Source organism: Macrotis lagotis, chromosome 1 (genome assembly GCF_037893015.1).
Source record: "Macrotis lagotis isolate mMagLag1 chromosome 1, bilby.v1.9.chrom.fasta, whole genome shotgun sequence".
Classification (NCBI taxonomy): Eukaryota; Metazoa; Chordata; class Mammalia; order Peramelemorphia; family Peramelidae; genus Macrotis; species Macrotis lagotis.
In genome coordinates, this window is record NC_133658.1 from 356,761,874 (window position 1) to 356,780,690 (window position 18,817).

The 18,817-nt window shown below is 38.0% G+C and overlaps 1 protein-coding gene and 1 pseudogene across 4 annotated transcripts in view; one reads left to right on the forward strand and one right to left on the reverse strand.

Moving 5' to 3' along the window:
• UQCC1 (ubiquinol-cytochrome c reductase complex assembly factor 1) overlaps positions 1-16,076 on the forward strand; it is a 141,979-nt gene extending 125,903 nt beyond the window's left edge. For 3 of the 4 annotated variants that reach the window (XM_074212076.1, XM_074212077.1, XM_074212078.1), the window contains 2 exons: positions 3,077-3,190; positions 7,086-16,075. In XM_074212076.1, coding sequence (XP_074068177.1) covers positions 3,077-3,190; positions 7,086-7,220 — 249 coding nt within the window. In that variant the 3' untranslated portion in view covers positions 7,221-16,075. Of the gene's footprint in view, positions 1-3,076; positions 3,191-7,085 lie in introns of all 4 variants that reach the window. The other variant, XR_012473713.1, reaches the window with a different exon arrangement.
• Positions 15,849-17,170, reverse strand: LOC141505850 (mitochondrial import receptor subunit TOM20 homolog; annotated as a pseudogene).
• Between the last annotated feature and the right edge of the window lie 1,647 nt (positions 17,171-18,817).

The following is an 18,817-nucleotide window of genomic DNA, read 5'->3' on the forward strand; positions in this document are numbered from 1 at the left end:
ATAGATTGGGAGATCATAGAAGATCAGATTTGGAAGGACTCTTAGAGATCATTCAGTCTAAACTTTTCGTGTTTCAGAAGAAACCCCCAGAGATCCAGAAAGGAGAAGAAATGTGTCCTTCACCCAGCTGTTCAGTGACAGGCCTCCCATTTCCCTGTGCAAGTATGCTTCCTCTTTGGATACATTGCATCTAGCATTGCTGTGAGAAACAGATGATTTAATGTGCATTAAAAATGTTCTGTAACATATTCAACATCAAGTAGAGGTGAGAGATTATTATTTTAACTCACCATTATGACTATTAAAAGAACTTAAGTCTCCCTTTCCCTTCTGTATAGACTTCAGTGATTCCCCAGCCTACTTTCCTAAGACTGTCCCGGATTGTTATGTGATGCTGCTCCCTGGCTTTTCCTTCTTAACTTTCCTTCTCCCAATCCTTGCAGCCTGTGCCTCACACTATGAATATTGGTGCCAACCCCATTCCAGCCTGTGCCCAGGGCATCTCAGACACATGCACACAGGTGGTTTCATTAGCCAGATTTCTCAAAAAAAAAAGTACAGCGTGCCTGAGCTTGTCCCTGGGCCTCAGCCCTGCCTTCTGGAAGAAACTCTCAGGCCAGACTGTTGAATTGTGGAGATGTTTATCAAGGGATGTTTGAGGTGAAACATTTTCAGCCAATCCATCAGCACCTAAGAAGGGTGTGTAGCTTGTGACAGCAGGATTAGACTCTTTGTGGATTGATGGCTATGGCCAACCTTTGTGTATATGAGGGGCTTTGAAGCCAGCAGGATGCAGCAGCTTTTCAGACACAGATCCCTGGCTCTACATTCTTAGGATCACATATTTAGAAATGAAAGGGATCCTAAGGACATCTAATCCAGCCCCTTAATTTCACAGTTAAGGAAACTAAGTCTCAGAAGGTTAGGCAGTTTGTCCAGGGTCATACAGTGGTGAATGGCAGCATCAGCATTTAAACCTATCCAAGGTTCATTCCACTGTACCATGAAGTCTCCTAGTACGATTCTGGAGCCACAGAAACAAAAGAACAGAATTGGGAAGTAAGAGTTTCTGGATACAGAACCATGTCTTGATTGTCAGACCCTGGTGGAGGAGAGCTGTGAGATACACCCATAAACAAATTGTACATTAATAGCAGCAGCCATGATAATGTTTCTAGGCTCTCCTTTCCTCTACATATGGGAGGGCTAAACTCAGCTAGACCAGGCTGTACTGACTAGAATCATAACAGTGAGTTAAAAAAAATAGTTGTAATGACACCACCATAGTAATTTCTAGTTTTAGGCTGGTTCCTATCCCTTGTCTTGAAGATCTATTCTTCTGTTCCAAGGGAAAGTGACAGGTAATCTGGAGAAAACTGTCTCCTCAACTTGTCAAGGAATGTGTGTTCTATTCTCAGCTCTGCCATTTATTAATAGTATGTTCTTGAATAGGTCATTTTATTTCCTTGAACCTCAGTTTCCTTATCTTTAAAATGGAGTTACCTCAGTACCTTCCTCACAAGACTGTTGAAGGATCAAATGAGATGTTATATGTAAGTACTTTCTAACTATAAAGCTCCCTACAACTGGGAGTTTGTACCATGGTTACAGATGACTAAGCCAGGAAGCACAGACCAAGGCTATCTCTGTTACCAAACATACAACTCTGACTATATATCCTCTCAGTGGTAGAAGAGTATTTGTTCTTTTGACAAGAGAGAGATACTACAGGAAACACAGATGCAGAGCCACTGCTGCTGCTTCTCCATTACACCTCCCACATAACACCTTGCTATCACACCAGGCTACTGTGGAAGGACTTCTGGGCTCTAGTCCTGTCTCTGCCACTATGCACTGACTTGTCACATTCATTCAGGGAATCTTGGAGTTGGAAGGGACCTCAGAGGTCATCCAGCCTGCTCCACACCTGAACAAGAATATCTGATACAACAAAGCCAACAGAGTGCTCCACTAAGTAGTGTTTACTGGAAGATCTCCCATGAAAGGAAACAGACTGCTCTCTAACATAGTTTTTAAATAGTAAGGATGTTTTTCCTTACTTCAGGTCGACTGTAAATTCCATGTGATGTTTCTAATTCTGGATCATATATCCCTCCAATCCCTGACCAAGAAGAATAAAACTATTCTTTCTTCCATGTGATAACCTTTGAAATATTTGAAGGTAGCTATCTCATTTTCCCTCTTTTCTTCATTGACTTAACATGCCCAGGGTCTTCAGCCCGCCATCATGGCATGAACTCGTTTCCCTCCTTTGGAATGCTCTTATCTCATTAATGACCTTAAGAAAATGTGGCCCTGAGATGATCAGAAGTGCTAAGTACTGCCCTGGACAGACCACATGTGAAGCAGTGATCATCTTGGGATCACATTTTCTCAAGGTCATTCTGAGTTAATAAAGTCTAAGATTCCATTAACTTTTTCTTCTATGGGCCTTAATTTCCTTCTCTGTAACATTAGTGAACTAGGTCAGATGGTCTCTGAGGCTGTGTGACTGGTTTTCTCACTGTAGGATTTCTTAACTTGGGGTCCATAGATGGCCAAGAAGTTGGTGGATAGATTTCAGGGAATCTCCAAACTTGGATGAGAAAAAAAATAACTGAATTTCATCATAATTGATTTCCTTTATAACTGAATTTCATCATAATTGATTTCCTTTATAAACCTATGAATTTTATTTTATGTCTTTAAAAATGATTTTGAGAAGGGATCCATAGATTCATAGCCATCCACAACACAAAACAAGGATTAAAAATTCTTACTTTAGAACATGCAACCGTGGAATCCCCATCCATTAACATTCCATAATGTAGTTTCATCTTATATCTTCCAATGAAGCAATCTGTGTACTTTCCTCCTCTGACTGAAAGGGGGCGCCTGACAAATAAGAGATTGAAGAAAGAACCAGGCGACACTGTGTTCAGAGGGTACCCTACTTCGAGAGCTCATTGGCCCAGCTGCTTTGGTTCTTTGAGGCACAGTGCCCTAGGCCTGAAGATCCATGGCTCAGGGAAATCCCTTCTCTGAGAACCCAAATCTCATTTGCATCATGTTACAGGGCATCCTGTCAGATGATCATGGGCTGGCTGCTGCTATCTGGAGGACATTTTTTAACCAGAAATGTGAAGATCCCCGACAATTGGAGCTACTGGTAGAGTATGTGAGGAAGCAGGTAGGTATTCCATCCCAGTACTAAACATCATTTTGTTTGTTTCAAGAAACTAAATGATTTCTTGTAAATTCTGTCTCACCCCCTAATATTAGGTGAAAACTCAGAAGATGTTATGCTGTATTCAGAAGGTAGCACTCCCTCTGGAAATTACTACCTTCTTACTTCTGAAATTGTCACTATTATCCTTAGAACAGGCTATCCTCTTGGGAAGCTTGAATATTTGACTTCCTTTCTGTGTCCTTTGTATCTCCTTCCTCAGATTTCTGCTACCAGTTTTCCTAGGTCTTCCCTTTACAGCTTTATACTTTCCTTTATATCATAATTATTTGTGTTATTTTCCTCCCTATTGATTTATAGGTTCCTGAACAACAGGATATGAGTTATAACTATCTTTGTATCCTCTGTGCTTAGTAAAGGGTCTTCCACATAGTAGACACTTAATAAACATGGATCAATTTTCCTGGCACTTATATTTTCCCTGAATTCATGGATGCTTTGCTAAGAACAGATTAGCATCTTCTGCTTTAACACAATACCAAGTCTCCTTTGCTGACTGACTGGCTAGGGCTGAGGGGATTTTAGGTCAGATCAGTCATTAGTGAGAATTGATTGAGGGCTTGTTCTTTGCCCACATTTGCTTCAAGAGGAGAAGACTGCAGTTAGGGGATCTGATTAATATGAAACCATCATTCATTTATTCATTCAGCAAATGTTTATTGAACATGTACTGCTGTAACTTTATCAAAGAGACAAAGATGTTAGGTAATACTTGGTTCTGGCCCTCAGGGAGCTCACAATCTAGTGAGGAAGAAGACATAAATACAAGATAACTATGGCACATATTATATGGTAGGTAAATTAGAGTTACTGAATATTGTTGTGTAAGGTTTGAAGGGGAAGATCTTTGTGAATTGAGGGGTCAAGAAAAACTTCATTGAAATGACATTTGAATTGAACTTTGGTTTTGTTTGTTTTTTTAGATTTTTGCAAGGCAATGGGGTTAAGTGGCTTGCCCAAGGCTACACATCTAGGTAATCATTAAATGTCTGAGGCTAGATTTGAACTCAAGTACTCCTGACTCCAAGGCCAGTGTTCTTATCCACTGCGCCACCTAGCCGCCCCTGAATTGAACTTTAAAAGAACTGGGAAAGGATTCATCAGGAAGAGGATGGACATTCCAGGAATAAGGAACAGGATAAGCAAAGACATGGGAAATCATGTTTTGTTAGGTAGTCCAATTGGGTTGGAATATAGAGTAGATCAAGGAAGGAGTGGAAAGGAAGGATGAAATCCAATTATGAAGATCCTTAAATGCCAAGCAAAGGAAGGACATAAAAGGGATAAATTATGGATTTAGGTTTTTAAGGCATTAAGGTTTTTAAGTTCTTAACCTGAACTTTAAAAAAATTTTTCTTAATAAGTAATTTCCTTTGTAATCATCTCTTTTTTATTCATTTAAAAACATTCTGCTTTGTGATAGAGAACTATTTTCACTTTTTAAAACTGGTGTTGGTTTTTCCCTTTTGTTCTGATCCTTTCATAATATGACTAATTTGGAAATATGATTGTACATTTATCAAAATATAAAAAATACAAGACTCCCAGTTAAGAACTCCTGATCTAATAATCTAGCTCCTTCCTTTTACAGCTGAGGAGAATTCCACATTTTTAAAGTATACTATACAGACAAAGGTCCTTGTAAGTCAAAGTTTTAGTTTTCCCAGTAGTAGTACTTCACACTTTACAATTGTAGTGTTGTATAAGACTTTTAAGAGTCTCGGGGCGGCTAGGTGGCGCAGTGGATAAAGCACTGGCCCTAGAGTCAGGAGTACCTGGGTTCAAATCCGGCTTCAGATACTTAATAATTACCTAGCTGTGTGGCCTTGAGCAAGCCATTTAACCCCATTTGCTTTGCAAAAAAATCCTAAAAAAAAAAGACTTTTAAGAGTCTCTTGGACAGCAAGATGATCACTTCAGTTAATACCTAAGGAAATTAATTCAGGCTATTTATTAGAAGATCAAACTTAAATACTTTGGCCACATCATGAGAAGACAGGTCTTATTGGAAAAGACCCTGATTTGGGGAAAGATTGAAGGCTGATGAAAAAGAGAACAGTGTCATGGAAACAATGAACAGTGTCATGGAAACAATGAACATGGACAGACTTTAATAGATAGTAGAGGATAGAAATGCCTGATGTGTATAGTACTTAGGGTCACAGACATGACTGAACAACAGCAATGTATACTTCAATAGAATTGTTTTCCTTTGTGAGCCTCTATTTTATTTTATACCTTTAAAAATATTATTCTGGAATATTTATCAGTTGGGGAATGGCTGAACAAGTTGGGGTTTATGATAGTGCTGGAATACTATTATTCCATAAGAAATTATGAGCAGGATGCTTTCAGAAATACCTGGAAAGACTTACATGAACTGATGCAAGGTGAAGTGAGCAGAACCAGGAAAACATTGTACATACAATGCTCACTGTGAATGACTTAGCTGTTCTTAGCAATACAAAGATCCAAGACTATTGTAAAGGACCTATGATGAAAAATACTATCACCTCCAGAGAAAGAATTGATGGAATCCAAATGCAGATTGAAGTATAATGTTTTGGTTGGTTTTTTGCCTTTGGGGTTTGTTTTCTTTCACAAAGTGTTTTGTATGACTACACATGTATATACTGTATCAAATTGCTTGCCTTCTCAATGAGTAGGAAAGGAAGGAAGGGAGGGTGAGAAAATTTGAAATCCAGTATTGCAAAAAGCAAAGGTTAGAAAATAATTTTATATGTGATTAGAAAATATACATTTTTTTAAACAAAAAAAAGTTATTCTGAGAAGGGGTCCACAGGCTTTACCAAACTACCAAGGTCACACCAAACATAAAAAAAGTTAAAACCTTTGGACTAGGAGATCTCTATGAACTCTTCCACTTGTGACAGTCAGTGACTCCACCAGCCAGCTCCACCACCTGCTGGCACTTCTCTGCAGTCCATGAAGACACCTTTACAAATCAATGGAGAATTGGAAAGGAACTCAGAAGCCATGAAGACCTCTAGGATGCAGATGTGCATGCATGCACACAAACTCCCTGGTGGCAGCCTAGTCATGATGGGATAGCTCTGATTATTAGTCTTGACATCATCAAGCCTAAATTTACAACTTCCAAACCCTGATCCTAGATTTGACCTATGGAGACAAACAGAACATGTCTGATGATTCCTTTTCCCATAATAGACTTTTCTTCCCTGTGTTTCTTTTCTTTACTCCAGAAAGCAGAAGTCGGGAAGATAGGGATGGAAGGGTGTCTTAGAGGGATGTAAATTGGACAGAAAAGCTTCCTAATGAGTTGAACTGTCCCCAGATCTATTGCAAAATCTCAGGAAATGAGGCCATCCCCATTAGGACAGCCATCATCAGAAGTCTTAAAGTTGAGGTGGATAACCAGCAGTCTCCTGAGTGCTATAGAGAATTCCTCTGTGGACCGGGGGTACACTTGAGAGCCTTTGACTTTTCCAGCTCTCCTGGGATTCGGTGGAAACTTGTAGCCAGCACAGAACCAGCAATGCTGCCCTTTTGAGAAATTGAGAGGTTGTATAGACCTTCGAAAGTGTGAGGTCCTCTGATTTCTGGAAGGTGCTCAGGTGCAAATACTCTTAAGGTCTCCATAGTCCTAGAGTAGGCTCAAGGACTTCTGTCTCCATTAGTTTCTGTGGTAAAATGGGCATTGGATTCTTTAAGTATCTCAGTTTGGGGGAGATCTGGAAAGCTGGGTTGGTTAAACAGCTCCCTGAACTCTTTATTTTATAGGGAAAAGATAATAACCATCCTGTCTCCTATGCCAGCTAATGTATTTGGCATTCATTTCTCTGCCCCTCCCTTGCAGATGCAGTACCTGGACTCCATGAATGGGGAAGAATTACTCTTAACTGGGGAGGTGACTTGGCGCCCTCTCGTGGAGAAAAATCCCCAAAGCGTTCTGAAACCCAAATTGCCAACCTACAATGATGAAGGTCTCTGAGGGGTGGTCCCTTCAAGCTATGCAGAGCAGCTGCCCTTGAGGAGAAGCTAGGAACAAGGTACCTGCCGCCCCTGGGCCCAGCAGGAAGAGGCCGGATTAAGCATTGAACAACATCTGTTAAACACCTGGCCCCTGTTTATATTGATTTCCCTTTTAATGTGCCCAGAAGTTGACCTGGGGGGGTACTAGGTGGGGCCACTGTGCAGCAGGGTGCTGGGAGACACGCAAGCTGTCCCAAAGAACTCAATGAGGAAGAGTTTTCCTCTCCAAGAAATTCTGTAGGGATCCCCTTTCCCCAGACAGCTATGTGTGTATGCTTTCTCCAGAGCCCTTGGAGGGGAGATGATAGAAGCAGAGGCACCCTCAACCCTGAACCTTCTCTACCCCTGGAACTACTGAGAGCAGATGGGTTGGGATGCATCCATCCCTCCATGTGAAGCATAATGTTGAGTTGGGAATTAAAAAAAATAGAGAATTTATCTCTGCCATGTTTTTCTTTATTTTGGAGCTGGGGTTAGCATAAGCTATGGGCCCCCACCTCACAGAAAGTGGTTGGTTAGGGCAGTCTACCAAAAGTCCCCATTCATTGAGCCTCCCCTTCACTCCCTGCCTGCCCCCCCCCAAAAAAAAATAATTGGATGATCTTCCTGGAGATATTGAACATAGCCAGCCCCAGAGGCTACTTACCTCCCAGCTCTTTCAGGGATCTCAACTCAAACCAAGGACAGCATGCTTTCTCCTCTGAGTCCACCTTGATGTGCCAGATGGAGAACATGATCTCATCTTTTCTTTCTGTGCCCCTTCTTTAGGAGGATTTGGCTAAAGGAGGAGCGATTTCTCCTTCCTTCAGCAGTGGGATGGGACCTAAGGCCCAGCCCTGCACCAGTCTCCTCTTTATATTCCTGAACTGACTTATCCTTCTGCCTAAATTCAGAGTGACCCCCATCACCAGGCTTTGGGGTTTGGGGACCTGACCCCTCCCTCTCTGTATGCAGCCACCTCTCCAGGGTATTTTCTTTGGATTGGAAAAAAAAAAGTCTTATTGTTCATTTTTTTCCCCCAAAGCAAACTTCCTCCATTTAACTTGTTATAAAATGAGTCATATAAAGAAACTCTATATGTGTGAGGTATATATCCCACTTCTGTGAAAACATTACAAACCAAACAGCCTTCTCTCAGTTTATTTAAGATGCTTTTGTTGCAAGTTGAGCTCTAGAGAGAAGCCTCCTGTGTATGTGAGATAATAACACCTTGTAACTCATTACAGCTGGGCAATATTCACATAAACCAGGGCTGAGCAAGGCAGGAATTTGCTGATTAATTTATTTTTAATGGAGTGAAGTATACCAAAATAAACTTTACTGTGTGTACCTAACTGCTCCTGGAATAGATGGAAAAATTAATGGAACAGATTTTGGCTCCCAGCTCCACACATTAATTCATACATAAAACAGTTATTTAAACCTTAACCCCTTTGCTGCCCTTGGCAACTCTCTAGTCTTATAGACCCATAGACCCAGTCACAGAAGTAGAGCATCTTAGATCTTCATGGAATTTAAGTCATCTACCTAGACCCTTACTTTCCTAAAGCATAAATCTCCATTCAGGCAACACTCCTTTCAAATGATCCTTTAGCTTCCACTTGGACATCTTCAAGAACAAGAAATTCACAACTTTACAAAATTTTCCATTCTATCATTGAAATCATGGAATTTTAGGAGGTTGTTTCTCACACTGAATCAAAATCTCATCTCCCTGTAACTTTCATCCTTTAGTCCTAATTCTTCCTAATGGAACCATTAGAACAAATCTTTTTTTTTTAATTTTATTAAAGCAATGGGGTCAAGTGTCTTGCCCAAGGTCACACAACTAGTTGTTAAGTACCTGAGACCAAATTTGAACTCAGGTTCTCCTGACTCCAGGGCTGGTGCTTTATCCACTGAGCCACCTAACTACCCCAAATCTAATTACTCTTGATAGACTTTCAGATATTTAAAGACAATTGTATCTTCCCCAGACTTTCTCTTCCTTATGCTAAGTATGTCTTGTTCCTTTGATAGATCCTTTATGTGTCATGACCTTAAATTTTCTCACCATCCTAGTTCCCTTGCTTTGGTTATTTCTCAACTAGTCTTTGTTCTTCCTGAAATATCCCAGAAATGAACATAATAATACTCTAGCTATGAACTGATCGGAGAAGAATAGAGAGATACTTATTACCTCAGTCCTTCTGGTCACTTCTTTAAATATAGAAATAGAATGAGATGATACTTAACTTTTTAAATCCCAGCACCAGGACCCACTGAGCTTCCTTCCACATGTCTATATCACATAGCTGGGCCAGTTGCCCACCCTACTGGAGGAAAAGCCTGAAGTCTTCTTCCTACCAGTAAGAGCAACATCCCATTTTTTATCATGGGTCTTTTTTCCAAGTTTGTCAGTATTTTACATGTGGAACTATCCCATATTGGGGGGGGGACTAAAAAGTGACACCTGTACTGCAAATGCCATGTCTGTGAAATACTGACATGTTTTCTTTCTTCCTAAGTATTGACCCCCTTTTCAATCTAGTGTCTTCACCAGACCAAATATCCAACTTATTTCCTTGAGCATTTAGCGATCAACCTCTTTATTCTCAGTACTCTAGATTGGGAGGAAAGGATAACTATACTTTTAAAAAACTAAAAAATTATAAAAAGTCCTTAAAAGTGCAAGTCCCTAGCTTTGGGAGACTGAACAGAATCTAAAAACAATTAAAATGGTAACTGAAGATGGAGTAGCTTTATGGTTTACAAAGTACTTGGTGTCCAGTCTCATTTGATTTTCATATTAATCCTGTGAGGGAATGCAGAACGCAGTGAAACCATTTTACAGATTATGAGAGGGTCCAACAGATGACCTTAATGTAGAGATAGTGTGGCACATACATAAATCTTGGAGGAATTACAAAGGGGTTAAAGAACGACAGTTGTATTTTAAAGGATGAATACAATGAGGAGGCAAATAAGAGATGGCATTCTATGCTAGGGAATATAATGAATAGATGATGAAACAGAGCAGGGTATGGGTGGCACAGTGATACCTAGGAAACTGCAATGGAGAATAGTGAGACAAGAAGATGTGATAAAGTTGTTTCAGTAATAGCAGACATAATGCAATATTAGAGAAAAACACTGACTTTGGAGCCAAGAGACTTAGTTTGAACCTCACATTTATTGTTTATAAACTTGAGTTGGCCAATCTCTAAAATGAGATTGGACTAGATAATCTCTAAGGCACTTTCCATCTAAAAATCCTATGATTTTGTTTTTTGGTCAGACTGAGGAACCTGGACTTGAACTAGTAGACAATAAGTAGCCATTATAAACTTCAGAATAAAGGACTACCTGCTGAAAAGAAGCATAGGTGGTAGAGAGATCACTTGAGTCAGGAGACCAGGTTTCAAAACTCTTATTATTTATGAACTGTGTCTGAATCTTTGTTTTCTCATCTGTAAACTGGTGATAACATTTGTGCTGCCAAATAAATATGATTTATTATTGATGATAATATTGGCATGATGAAAATGACACTTTATGCAGATTACTCAAGTAGAGGTGAATAAAAACATGAGTAGAGAGAACAATTAAGAGGTAAGTGGAAAAATGAGGACATAGGAATTGAAGTGAGAATGGAGAGAGGTACATATTCAAGGAATATTTTAAAGGAAGATTATAAGAAATTTGAAAATGATTAAATGTAGAAGCTCATGAAATGGGAAGAATTGACATTAACTTAAATCCAAGTAAATAAATATTTCTTAACTTCTTACAATGAACCGAAAGCTGTTAGGGATAGGAGGACAAAAAAATTAAGCAATTTTTGCCCTAATGTTGCTTACATTCTCCTGGGAAATCCAGCAAGGGTACACAGATAAGAGAGGGAAAGGAATGACTTCATTTTAGATGAAAAGTCTTGAGGCCTAGAAGAATGGTGGTATCCTTGACATAAAGGATTGGAAAAGAACAGATCAAACAGGGATAATAGAGAGTTGAATCCCAAGGAAGGAAAGAGAGTAAGAGAATAATATCTAGTGGTCACTGATGACTTCAAGGGACTATGATTGCTTGTCTTAAAAGGCTGCAAAATAGGAAGAGTACTTCTGGATTGGAAAGACACCAATATCCCAATTTTCATGAAAGGGAAAAGATTGGAATTTGTAAACTTTATGTCAATGAACTTGACTTTAATTCATAGCAGAATTCTATAATAGTAATGGGGAGATAATTAGGCATTATCTAGAAATGGAATCTGATCAAAGATCCAGCTTCAGTTATCAAGAACAGGTCATACCAGACTAACTTCATTGCCTTTTTTTAAATAGGGTAACCAGTCTTGTAGATCAGGAAAATGTTGTAGATAATTTTTCTAGATTTCAGCAAAGCCATTGTACAAAGTTTTTTTGCTGTTTTAGATGGAGTAGAGTGATGTGGACTGGATTGTTATACAGCTAGATGGATTTGAAACTGTTTAAATGGCCAGACTCAAAAAGCAGTTATTAATATTTTGATGGTAGTGTGAAAGGAGTTCTGTAGTTGATGCCCTAGGAATCACTTTCTTTTGCTTTTGTTTATCATTTTTTTTGTTTTGTTTTGTTTTTTAGGTTTTTGCAAGGCAAATGGGGCTAAGTAGCTTGCCCAAGGCCACACAGCTAGGTAATTATTAAGTGTCTGAGACCAGATTTGAACCCAGGTACTCCTGACTCCAGGGCCAGTGCTTTATCTACTATGCCACCTAGCCGCCCCTGTTTATCATTTTTATCAGTAATTCGAATAAAATCTTGGCTAACAACTTTATTTAGATCCTCAGGTGACTCAAAGCTAGAGATAACATTGAATAAAATATCTCAATGTTTGGTTAAGTTGAAATTTAATAGAAGCAATATTGTCTTGATAGCAAGGTTCAAGAAATCATCCCCCACATATAAAATGGGAACAATAGCAATTCTTTTGAAAATGGGGGTATACAAGAAACTTCCTGATTCAGTAATATGATGGCAGCCAAAAAAAAAGGTGAATTTAAACAAAAGCTGTATTGAGGGTCCTAGTGACCAGACCAAGGAAAGTGATAGTTCCTATTTTGATCTTGTCAAAGTTCATCTGAAATACTAGCTGCTATATTTTAGTAAAAACATTAATAAAATATAGGGCATCCAGAGAAGATGACCAGGATACCAAAGAGCCTCATCACCACAATAGTATTCATTGAAGGAACTAGGAATATTAAGCCTGGATCAAAATAGCCTTGGAAAATAAATGAAAAGGAACAGATGAGCATGATGGCTATCTTTAAGGATTCAATGGATTATCACAAACTTCCAGTGCCAAGATGGTGGAGTGAGATGGGAACTCCCCTGAGCTCTCCCAAATTCCATTCCAAAGAACCTTACAACACCTGAGAACAAGTTTTATAGCGGTGAAACAGTTTGATAGTCCAACTTGGACGGTCAGCAGGAAATATCTGTCTCACTTGAGTGGGAGGTTTGGCAAGGAAAGCAATGGGAAGCCTGTACCCCAGGAGGGTCTGCAGCAAATCCCTGATCCTGTGGCTAAGGTATCTATGAGGCCCTGGTACAAATCAACATTAAGGCCCTAAGCCCCAAGGCAAAAGCAGCAGCAAGGTAACCACCCCAGAACAGACCACTGGTTAGACCCTTTCCCCAGTGCTAGTCAGCAGCATGGCCCAGCCAAGGGTGGGCCAGCAGTGAGGCCCTGAACCCCAGGACAAGAAGCTTGAAACAGTAGGCTTTGCACTCCAAGAACTGAACCCAGTTTTTGCATTAAAGTAAAAAGTAACTGACTAGAAAAAGTTATTATAGTAACAAAAGATCAAGGCACAAACTTAAAAGAGAACAACCATGTCAAAATAGCTGCATGTGAAGCTTCAAAGAACAACATGAATTGATCTCAGGCCCTAAAAGAACTATAAGATCTCAAAAAGGATTTTAAAAAAGCAAAAATTTAGAAGAAAAATTGGGAAAAGAAATGAGAACAATATAAAAATATATTTTTAAAAAGTAAGCACCTTGGTTGGTAAAGAAAGCACAAAAAATGAGAAGATATATAAAAATTTAGCAAAAAAAAACTTAAACAAAATTGGTAAAATGGAAAAACATACAAAAAAATTAACAAAACAAAAACTGACCAAAAAGTGAAACTTACCAAATGGACAAGAAGCTACAAAAGCTTTAAAATTAAAATTGAGCAAGAGGAACTAATGACTCTTTAAGGTACCAAGAAACAATAAGACAAAACGAAAAAAATAAAATATATAAAATTTCTCATTGGAAAAACTGACCTAGAAAGAATTATTGGACTAACTGAACACCATGATCAAATGGACTGGACATTGTATTTCAAGGAGTTATAATGGAAAATTGTCCAGATATTCCAGAATATGAAAGCAAAATAGAAATTGAAAAGAATACACCAATCACCACCTAAAAAAGATCCCCAAATGAATTCTCTCAAGAATATCATGCCAAATTCCAGAGTTCCTGGGTAAGAAGCATAACAAGGTAAATAGGAAAAAGAATAGATTCAATAGGGTTAAACTGTATTTCTACATGGCAAAATGATACTTATAATTCTTAAGAACTTGACTACTATTAGGGTAATTGGAAGGAATATATACTTAGCCCAAGTGTGCAGGAGAGTGGTGATGATATGATGAGATATTTTTTAAAAATGAGTGAGAAAGAGATTGCACTGGAAGAAGAGGGAAGGGAGAGATAGAATAGTTTAAATTATCTCACAAAATAACCATGAAAGAGCTATAAGCAAAGATGGAGAAGATAGGGTGGCAGGCAATGCTTGAACTTTATTCTCATCAGATTGACTCAAAGAGGGAATAACATACTTAGTTGAGCATAAAAATCTATCTGACCCTATAAGGAGGTAAAAATGAATGAGGGTAAAAAAAAAAAAGAAAATGACAGAAGGGAGAGTAAAGCAGGGGAGGTCATGGTCAAAAGTAAAAACACTTGTGAAAGGAGAAAGAAAAATAAGGAAAATGATTATAACTAAATATGAATTGGATGAATTCACTCACAAAATGGAAGCAAACACAGAATGGATTAAAAACCAGAATCCTGCAATATGCTATTTACAAACAAAATATTTGAAGCACAGAGATACATAAAAAAAGGTAAGGATCTGGCGCAGAATCTATTGTGCTTCAACCAGAGTAAAAAACAAAACAAAAACCAGATGGCAATCATGATGTTTTTCCCCACCTCTAGATATAGATGCCATTGCCTGTAACAGGTCTCCCAGGGTTGTCCTAACTCTTTGACCTGCTGAGAGTAGCTGCATCTATCATAGTTAGATCAACTTACAGTGTTATTGTTAATGTGTATAATGATCTTTTAGTTCTGCTTCCTTTTTTCAGCATCTCTTGGTGTAATTTTTTCCATGCTTCCCTAAAGTCTGACCATTCGTGGTTTCTTACAGAAAGATAATACTATAATACCATTCATATACCATAACTTGTTCAGCCATTCCCCAAATGATGGCATCCCCTCAATTTCTGATTTTTTTACCACTACAAAAAGAGCTGCTATAAATATTTTTGAACATGTAAGACTTGTCCCACTTTTTTTTATTTCCTTTGGATACAGACCTAGTATTGGTATTTCTGGGTCAGAGGACCTGATCAGTTTTATTGCTCTTTGGGCATAGTTCCATATTGTCCATATTGTTTTTTCTGAATGGTTGGATTAGTCCATAACTCCACCAATAGTGTGTCAATGTCCTAATCTGCCCACCACCTCTCCAACATTGATTCTTTTCCCTTTTAGTCATCTTAGCCAATCTAATAGGTGTGAGGTGGTACCTCATAGTTTTAATTTTCATTTTTCTAATCAATTATTTGGAGCATTTTTATATGATTTGATATAGCCTGTTTGTCTCCTTTGACCATTTTTCAATTGGGGAATAACTTGTAAACTTATAAATTTGATTCAATTTTCTATTTTAAAAATGAGGCCTTCATCACAACTTCCAGCTATAAAAATTGTTTTACAGCTTTGTTTTCCTTTTAATCTTGTTTGCATTGGTTTTATTAGTGTAAAACATTTTTTAATATATTCAGAATCATCCAGGAATAGATCTATTTGAAAGTGGCAAGGTAGAGACATATGCACCAAATGATATAGCATCTAAATTTTTGAATGAGAAGTTTAAGTGAGTTATAGGAGGAAATAAGACAGTAAAACTATGCCAGTGGGACTGGGTCTATACCCTGAAGAGATGATAAAAAAAAAAAGGGTAAAAACACACTTGTACAAAAATATTTATAACAGCCCTGTTTATAGTGGCAAAAAATTAGAAATTAAGTGAATGTCCATCAATTGGGGGATGGCTTCACAAACTGTGGTATATGTATGTCGTGGAACACTATTGTTCTATTAGAAACCAGGAGGGATGGGAATTCAGGGAAGCCTGGAAGGATTTGCATGAACTGATGCTGGGTGAGATGAGCAGAACCAGAAAAACACTGTACACCCTAACAACAACATGGGGGCAATGATCAGCCTTGATGGACTTGCTCATCCCTTCAGTGCAACAAGCAGGAACAATTATGATCTATCTGCAATGGAGAATACCATCGGTATCCAGAAAAAGAATTATGGACTTTGAACAAAGACCAAAGACTATTACCATCAAATTAGAAAAAAAAAGCATTATATTATTATGTAATTTTACAATCTCATACTTTATTTTTCTTCCTTAAGGATATGATTTTTCTGTCATCACATTCAACTGAGATGAATGTATAACATGGTACCAATGTACAGGCTAACAGAATGCCTTCTGTGAGGGGTGGGGGGAGGGAAACAAGAATGGGGGGGAATTGTAAAACTCAAATAAACTCTTTAAAAAAACAACGAAAACTATGCTAATGAGGCAGTACCCTCAACTTTCCTCTCTCAGAACTATATAAACCTATCCACAAAAGAAATTAAATAGATGAACAGAATTTTTTAAGAGTTATATATGATAGACCTCTGGGATGGGGGGGCAGTACAAAGGGATATATTCTTTTATCTTTAGGGTATAGAAATATCAACTAAATACAGAAAAGGAGAAGTATTAAATGTACTTTTTTTGAGTGTTAATTTTTTTTATTGCCTTGTTTTTCAAAAATGAGCACTGAGTTTAACATGTAGTAGTATCATATGTATCTTACAACTGCATATTTTAGTAACATGAAATTAATGATATTTAGATAATTCATAGTGTATTTATAAAATGAAATATTTATCAAAATATGCTTCTCACTAAGAAATAAATAAAATCCAAGCAAACCTACCTACACAAAGTTAGAATGAACTTTGGTAGAGTTCAGTGTAATACATAGTCCATAACTAACATGTTTGCCCTCCCCCCCCATTGCTGCTCATCTTCTGGGCTAAGATTTAAAATTTTTTTAAGATTTTATTACATTGACATGTTTCTTATTCCACATCATCTTCGGCCAAACTCTGTACACTCACAATTCTCTGGCTAATCGTTGGCAGCTTAGTTAGAAGCATCTGAAACACTGGTGTTGGAAGAGTTTGCCGTAAAACTTGCAACAACTGCTGTGGCTGCCCACAGACAGCAATGGCATTTGTCAAGTGATCAACACCTTTGTCATATTTACCTTGGGCTAGTAATTCCTCACCAAGTTGTATTTCTTCAAGAAAGAATTTCTGAACAGCTTCTGCATGTTTAAGGTCAGATAACTTGGAAAGGCCAGCTCTCCCTTGAGCAAAGCTTCTGTTTCTTTCTTGGCTCTCGGAGCCTGTTCTTGAAGTTGGGGTCGCCCCGCCTCTTGCGGTCGAAGTAGATACAGTAGCCGAGGAAGAGGGCCCCGCACACGCCGGCGGCGATGGCGCCACTCCGGCCCACCATGTGTCCGGCGGCTACGGGCCACGGACTCCGCGGCGGCGGGCTGACCCCCAGGCCCGGAGACACGCGCGGGTAAATGTACTTCTCAAATGATAATGCAATAAGAATTCAATTCAAACAAGGACAATGGGAAGATAAAAAATTAATTGGAAATTCCTAAGGAATAAGTAAGTCAAAGAACAAATCATAGAAACATTACCATTAAATAGAATTACAACAATGAGACAACATAACCAACAGTTAATGCAATATAGCCAAGGCAGTGCTTAGGAGAAAATTTATATCTCTAAATTAAATCAATAAAATGAAAGAACAGATCAATGTATTGAGCTTGAAACTTTAAAAAAATGAGTTAAAAATCCCCAATTAAACACCAAATTGAAAATTCTAAAAATAAAAGAAGATAATAGAATTGAAAGGAAGTAATGTAATAAAGCTCGTTTTATGGGAGAAAAAAAATTAGCTAATTTGGTTTTTTAAAGGAAAGAAGAGAACTAAATTACCAGTGTCAAAATTGAAAGGAATAAATTTACTACTAATGAAATTAAAACAGAAAATTAGGAGCTATTTCGCCCAGTTGTAAACCAATAAATCTGACAAGGAAATCAATATTTACAAAAATAAATTGCCTAGGTTAATAGAAGGAAATAAAATACTTAAATATTCCATCTTTGAAAAAGAAATTGAACAAGCCATCAATGGATTCCCTAAGAAAAAAATCCCCAAAGCAAGTTCCACTAAATCTTAAAAAAAAACCAAATATGATATGAACTGTTTGGAAAATTAGATAAAAGAATTCTACCAAATTCCTTTTATGACATAATTATGGTGCTAATACCTAAATCAGGAAAAACTAAAACAAAGCTTTTTCCCTAATGAATTTTTTGTTAGTTTTTGCAAGGCAGTGGGGTTAAGTGACTTGCCCAAGGTCACACAGCTAGGTAATTAGTGTCTAGGGCCAGATTTTCACTCAGGTTCTTCACTCAGATTTTCACTGACTCCAGAGCTGATGCTCTACCCCAGCTGCCCCTCCCTAATGAATATCGAAGATTTAATGATTTAAGTAAAATACTAGCTAAGATATTGCAGCATTATATCACAAGGATCATACACAATGACCAGATGAGATTTATACTATTCTATTGTTTATATTATATTAGTAATGCAGGGTTGGTTCCATATTAGGAAAACCCAGTGTAATTGACCATATCAATAACCAACAGAAATATAATTATCTCAATGCAGGAAAAACCTTTGACAAAACATAGCACTCCTCTTTTCTTTAAAAAAAAATGTTAGCAAGGGGTGGCTAGGTGGTGCAGTGGATAAAGCACTGGTCCTGGAGTCAGGAGTACCTGGGTTCAAATCCGGTCTCAGACACTTAATAAGTACCTAGCTGTGTGGCCTTGGGCAAGCTACTTAACCCCATTTGCCTTGCAAAAACCTAAAAAAAAAAAATGTTAGCAAGCAAAGGGATAAAGCTTTTCTTAAAATTATAATATCCAAGCATTTTCTGTTTTTGTGTCAGAGGTGATACAAGAGTGCCTATTTTAATATTGTACTAGAAATGCTAGGTATATAATAAGGAAAAGAATTTGAAGGAATTAAAATAGGGAATGAGTAACCAAAACTATCATACTTTGCAGATGTTAGGATGGTATACTT